At 48.7% G+C, this 6,779-nt stretch overlaps 1 protein-coding gene across 4 annotated transcripts; it reads right to left on the bottom strand.

Moving 5' to 3' along the window:
• Positions 1–3,325: 3,325 nt before the first annotated feature.
• LOC102390897 (transmembrane emp24 domain-containing protein 9) lies at positions 3,326–6,779 on the bottom strand. 4 transcript variants are annotated; one of them, XR_006553413.1, is made up of 6 exons: positions 6,489–6,777; positions 5,992–6,092; positions 5,512–5,637; positions 4,810–4,956; positions 4,285–4,679; positions 3,326–3,811 (listed from the first exon to the last, which is right to left on the bottom strand). XR_006553413.1 is itself a non-coding variant. In XM_025292898.2 (5 exons), the coding sequence occupies exons 2-5, from the start codon at positions 6,058–6,060 to the stop codon at positions 4,530–4,532; spliced, it is 489 nt and encodes a 162-aa protein (XP_025148683.2). In that variant the 5' UTR covers positions 6,061–6,092; positions 6,489–6,779; the 3' UTR covers positions 3,326–4,529. The 4 variants fall into 4 exon arrangements, 3 of the variants coding, with proteins under 3 accessions (XP_025148683.2, XP_044803662.1, XP_044803663.1); XM_025292898.2 differs by having other exon boundaries at positions 3,326–4,676; positions 6,489–6,779; XM_044947727.1 differs by having other exon boundaries at positions 3,326–4,679.

Raw genomic sequence — 6,779 nt, 5'->3', positions numbered from 1 at the left:
GATGAAGCTATCAAAGTACTGCATTCAATATGTCAGCAAATTTGGAAAATCCAGCAGTGGCCACAGGGCTGGAAAGGGTCAATCTTCATCCCAATTCCCAAGGAAGGCAGTATTAAAGAATGTTCAAACTACTGTAAAATTGCACTCATCTCCCATGCTAGTAAGGTTATGCTCAAAATCTTTCAAGCTAGGCTTCATCAGTACGTGAATTGAGAGCTTCCAGATGTTCAAGCTGGGTTTAGAAAAGGCAGAGGAACCTCAGAGATCAAATTGCTAACATCTGCTGGATCAGAGAAAGCAAGGGAGTTCCAGAAAAATATCTACTTCTGTTTCATTAACTAGCTAAAGCCTTTGACTGTGTGGATCATAACAAATTGTGGAAAACTCTTAAAGAAATGGGAATACCAGACCACTTTTACCTGCATCCTGAGAAACCTGTTTTCAGGTCAAGAAGCAACAATTAGAACCTTATATGGAACAACTGACTGGTTCAAAATTGAGAAAGGAGTACAACAAGGCTGTACATTGTCACCCTGTTTATTTAACTTATATGCAGAGTACATCACGTGAAATGCTAGGCTAGATGAGTTACAAGCTGGAATCAAGATTGCCAGGAGAAATATCAGCAACCTCAGATATGCAGATGATACCACCTTATAGCAGAAAGCAAAGAGGAGCTAAAGAACCTCTTGATGAAGGTGAAAGAGGAAAGTGAAAAAATGGGCTTAAAACTCAGTCTTAAAAAAATTAAGCTCATGGCATCGGGTCCCATCACTTCATAGCAAATAGAAGGGGGAAAGGTGGAAGCATTGACAGATTTCCTCTTCTTGGGTTCTAAAATCACTGTGGATGGTGACTGCAATTAAGAAATTAGAAGACAGTTGCTTCTTGGCAGGAAAGCTACAACAAACCTAGACAGTATATTAAAAAGCAAAGACATTTTACCAACAAAGGTCCATATAGTCTAGGCTATGGTCTTTCCAGTAGTCACGTATGGATGTGAAAGCTGGACCATAAAGAAGGTTGAGCACTGAAGAATTGATGTTTTCAAATTGTGGTGCTGGGGAAGACTCTTGAGAGTCCTTTGGACAGCAAGGACATCAAACCAGTCAATCTTAAAGGAAATCAACCCTGAATACTCATTGGAAGGACTGATGCTGAAGCTCCAATATTTTTGCCACCTGATACAAACAGCCGACTCATTGGAAAAGACCCTGACACTGGGAAAGATTGAGGACAGGAAGAGAAGGGGGCGACAGAGGATGAGATGGTTGGATGGCATCACCGACTCAATGGACATGAATTTGAGCAAGCTCCAGGAGATGGTGAGGGTTAGGGTAGCCTGGTGTGCTGCAGTCCACCGTGTCGCAAAGAGTTGGACAAGACTTGGTGACGGAACAGAAAAGTATATTCACTTTCATCTGTTGTTTGATCTAACTTTCTTCCTGTTTTCACCATGCTACACTTATCTTCCCGATTCCTTTCTTTTTCAAAGTCTCTGTCTTACAGTGTTATATATTCATGGGTAGTGGATTATATGTTAAATTATATTGAAATCCTTTATACATTTGCATCTTTATAAGCTCCATTGCCCCAAACTGAAATTTCTTCCCTACTCTTCCCATATTCAAACCATTTATCTTTCAATGTTTTCCTTATGTACTGTTTCCTTTATAAAGATCTTGGAATCCCTCTTCCTATTAATCCATCCATCTACCCAGGTCTCACCCCATACTGAATTCTGAGAGCTCTGAGTACCCCGTTTGTTAGATCACCTGGAATCTTATCATATGTGCATGTCTTGCTCTCTGTTGTGGGTTGAATGGTGACGCCACAGAAGGTATGCCTACGTCCTAATCCCTGGACCCTGTGAATATGAGCTTATATGGAAAAAAATTGTTTGCTGATATAATTAATTCAAGGACCTTGAAATGAGATCATCCTGGGTTACCTTGGTAGGTCCTAAATCAAATGACAAATGTCCTTCCAAGACACAGAACAGGAGACACAACAGGAGACACAAGAGGAGGAGATGAAGGCACACACAAGCTAAGGAATGCCTAGAGCCACCTGTAGCTGGAAAAGGATGAAGGAGTCTCTTCAAGAGCCTTTGGAAGGAGTATAGCCCTGCTGACACCTTGATTTTGTACTTCTGGCCTCTAGAACTGTGAGACAATAGACTTTTGTTGTTGGTGGTAATTTGCTAAGGCAGCCACAAGAAACTAGAAATTCAAATGACCAGCTCTTACCTCTTTGTATGAGATCTTTCCTCTACCTGGAGAAAAGTAGCCAGAACAGAGAAGCCGAAACAGAAAAAAAGAATTCCAAGAACTGAGTTGAATTCGCCTCATTTCAGAATGACCTATCCCTTACTAGCTGGCTGTCTTCTCTAAATCAGGGACATGTGCCATTTCCTCCAGAGAGTGACTGTGGAGTTTCCATGTGGAGATGGATGGGGAGGGTGACATGAAGAAACCCCCTTCTACTGTGTGTGCAGCTCTTCCATGTGCTCACTCACTGTTGCTGTTTTGTGACTTGTTTCTCTGTCGAAGTGACAGGATAAGGTCTCACCTATGTGGGGAGAGGACAGAGTCCCTCTGAAAAGTGTGTGGTCATTCTAGGGTTAATCATGAGGAAGAGGCAAGTCCTAGACATGAAATCATAATTTGGAAAGCAAGCTGCAGGCAGCTTCTCTGGAGTTGGGATTTTGATATAGCGGCCTCCTTTTAGTTTCCCCAAATAGCCATGTTCTTTTTTGTTTTAGGCTTCTGTATTTGCTATTCTCTCTAGCTAGAACATTCTTTCCCCAGTTAACGTCTATCCTGAGTCTGAGTTCTGAAAAGCACCCTTCTATGACTAACTAGATTAGACCAGGACCCTTGAAATACTGCCCTTAGCCCAATGCCCTCCTCCTCAGAAACATACGTCACCGTTATATCCTGTTCAATATCCTGACTCATTTGGTGTTATACTGCAGGCTCCATGGGCAAGAATGTCCCCATCTAGGTCACTTTCCTTCCCCTGCAGCAGAGAGTAGAGCCCCCTCCCCATCCCCACCCCCACCAACTTCAGATAAGGGAAGTGAGCCTAAGGTCACATTCTATGGTTAGAGGTTATTCTCCAGTGGTCTCTGCCCCCAGCCTTCAGTTAAGCCTCATTCATATTTTCTGAGGCCAACTGTGGCCAGACGCACAAGTGAGCAACACCCCTGAGGCTTGTAGTCACCCTCAGGAATATCCCAGGGGTGGGTGAGTCTCTGTCAGGGGCCAGGGCTATCACAGCCACCCCTCTCCATGGGGAGGCTCTCTTATTAATACTCCTGGCCTTGACAATTTGAACGTGAATTTATTGAAATGCCAACCAGTGAATTTCCTTATAACAGAAAATGTCAAATTCACATGAGAGACGACTACAGTCCAAGAGGGCCACCAGCATAGGACTTGGTAAAATGTGGACTAGATCAGGCAGAAGCAATGGGGGGCATCTATACCTATGTGCCAGGGCTTCCCAGGTGGTGCCAGTGGTAAACAACCTGCCTGCCAGTGAAGATAGACATAAGAGACGTGGGTTCTGTCCATGGGTCAGAAATGTCCCCTGGAGGAGGGCATGACAACACACTCCAGTATTCTTGCCTGGAGAATCCCCATGGACAGAAGAGCCTGGCAGGCTGCAGTCCATAGGGTTGCAAAGAGTTGGACATGACTGAAGCGACTTAGCACGAACGCATGCATACCTGTGTGCACTTGTGAAAGTTGAGTTACGGGAGATGCTGAATGTAATGAAAACAGTGACTTGGAACTTCAGGCATCTCCTGAAAAGATAAGCCAATGGAATCACAGAGAGACAGAGGCCAACTGAAAAAAAGCAGGACCACAGAGGGGCGTATCAGATTACTCGAAGAACCCAGCAGTCCAAGTAATTGGAATAAGGTAGCACGTGAGCCTGACTAGAGCCCAGAGAGAGAAGGTGCAATGGGCACACAATTACCACCAGCATTCAGGTTACCCAAAAGAGGGGCCCAAGTTGGACTTTTCTAGAAAAGGTTCCACATGTTGCTAATGCTTCTGGGATAAAAGCATTTTTCACCTCATCCACTTTGGGATCAATCTCCCACCAAAGCCTCACATGTTAAACATCTGGCCACATAGAAAGAATTGTAGCATAGGAGGCAATAAATGTTTAGCTCAGAAAACTGGACAGTTATAATTTATATTCACTCCTATTTTCTCCATCTTGGGATAGTTCACTCATCCTAATTAACATGGGAGTGGGGATAATACTCACCACCCTCCTGCTCAGCCAGCAGCTCCTCCCACCCACGTGTCTCCAGCTGGAAACTCATTCTCTCCCAAATCCCAGCTGAGAAAACCAGTTGAAAGAGGTCCTCTCTCCGCATGCCAGTTAACAAGGAAATCCCTCAGGGTTGGAAAGGATGGGAGAAGTCAGGAGACAGACAAAGCCAGACCACTTCCCATCATTTAGCATCAGGGGATTGACTGGAGGCCAGGCCTCTGGTCTCTGAGGCTGATTTACACCAACTTCTTGGCTTTAAAGAAGCTCTTGAGGTGCTGCATCTGCCAGATGCCGGTGGCCACAAGGATGAGGGTCTGCAGGATGGACCACCAGAGCACCCTCTGATTGGTGCTCTCACTGGTCTGTCGGAAGCGCTCCTCTCGCTGCTGTGAGAAGGGGAGAAGGAGTAAGGCATGTTGCTAGAACAGAACTGACCTCCAGGGGAAAAGCTGAAAGAGCCACTCCCTGGGAGGTTACACATCTGCTGTCCCAACTGGGCCCAGCCCAGCCCCTCACCCTCTGGTATTCCTGCTCCTTCTGGATCTTCTCCACCTGCTCCACCAGCTGCTGTATGCGCAGATGCAGCAGGGTCAGCTTGTCATTGGCCACAAGTTGCGTATAATCATTTGTGTGTTCACCCAACTGCATGTCCAAGTGAATGGCCTGAGGAGCAGAGAAGCCAAGGGTTGGAGGTCAGGGAGCACCTGCAGGAAACCCAGCTTCCACACACTAGGCTGGGCCTGACTGAACTGAGCAGTTCATTTCCTCACACTCAGTGATGTGGGAACAGCCCTGCTCCAGGTGCCAAAATCCCAGATCAAGGCCCTGCTTGCATGGAGTTCCAAGTCCAAAAGACAGAAGGGACAGAACAAAATGTGCAGAGAAACCAAGGTGTGACTCAGTGTTTGAGACAGCCAGCTTCTAGGAGATCTGTGTCAGTGGGAGGTAGTAACAAAGAGCCTGGGAGCATTCAGCTGGCAGACAGCTCTGAATCTCACATTAGAAGCTTGGGCTTCTTTCTAGAGATGGCAGGGGACCTAGGGATGATTTTAAGTCCAAGTGATTCCCTCCTGGGTTCCCTCTCATTCTTCAGGACCTGTTCTCTGTGGGCTTACTTTGTGGAAAGCCCAGCCCTCATCAAGAGGCACCACCTACAGAACCCTTGTCACCCCAGGGACTGAGACATTGAGGACTGGTGACGTTCCCCTCCATACTCACCAGTTTGCCATCATAGAAGAGGGCGAACCGGATGGACTTGAGGTGAAGGCAGACCTCATGCTCTCCTGGAGACTGGGAGGTGAAGGTGAAGCTGCCCCGAGGGCCATACTGACGGGCCAGCAGATTCTAGCAGAAACAGCTTCTGGTGAGCACAGAGAAATGGACCAGAAACCTGCTTCTAAGAGAGGAACTCTGGGGGTATCCCAGGTTCTGACCCTCACTGGCCAGATCAGGAAGGAGGATGTGAGAGAAAAGGCATCGGTCCGGGTTCGAAAATCTCAGATCCCAGCATTGTCAATACACAGTAACTCTACAGTTTGCAAAGAGCGTGGCCTTCCTTGAGCCCTCCTGCCTGTGAGGAGATGGTCCCTCGTCTAAGAAACGGAGGGCTAGGGAGGACTAGGCATTGACGCTGGAGACCGCGGAGGGCGGGGGTCGGGTGAAGGGGGCGGGGCTGCAGGGAGTTAAGGCCTGCCTCACCTTGTTCTCAGGGTCCTTCACAAACACGAACAAATTGATCCACTGCGGGGAGGGCTGGTACTTTTCCATAGCAGGGTCGTATAGCTCGGTCTTATAGTTACCTAAAGGAGAGGCAGCCTGGATGCATCTCCATCCACAGTCGTGACCAAGAGCCCACCACGGACTTATGGTCACAGGGGTGGTGGTGGGCGGAGGAACAGGAAGATCTGGTCTGATTGTGGGGCCTGACCACAGCCCTCTGCCTCTCTCTTCCCTTCTCCAACCCTGCTTTTCTGCTGTTACCCGGATCTGGATCAGTCTTGCCTCCTCCGTGTCCTCAACCCCTGCGCAAGCAATGGAGAGGGTGCTTTGACCACACAGCTGTCCGCCTGTTTCCCATCCGTGCCAATCCGTGCCCTCCCCGGGCCCTGAGCTGATCCCGTGGGCCCCATCTCCCATTCCCTCTCAGGGCTCTGGGTATGGGTAGGGCAAGGCCGGGACTGGCGGCGCGCGCGCACCTATGACCACGGTGCCATCGGGGATCTCCTGAATGAAGCACTTCTCCTCCAGCTCACGGACCTCGAGATAGAACGCGCCCCCGCCGCCCGCCAGCGCCAGCAGCTGCCACAGCAGCAGCGGCAGGGCCAATCCGGCTGCCCTCGCTCGGCCCCATCCCAGCCCGGGACCGGCGCGGGGCCCAGGGCCTCGTGTCCCGCAGGCCCCCGCCACTTTCCCAGGCGAGCCCGAGGGTCTCTGCGTCCCGCCTGCGGAGACTGCAAACTAGCGTACAGACTACAAATCCCAGGAGC

The sequence above is a fragment of the Bubalus bubalis genome, chromosome 9 (assembly GCF_019923935.1).
Source record: "Bubalus bubalis isolate 160015118507 breed Murrah chromosome 9, NDDB_SH_1, whole genome shotgun sequence".
Taxonomy (NCBI): domain Eukaryota; kingdom Metazoa; phylum Chordata; class Mammalia; order Artiodactyla; family Bovidae; genus Bubalus; species Bubalus bubalis.
Note: the sequence above shows the minus strand (reverse complement) of the source record. Positions and strands in the feature narration are given on the sequence as shown.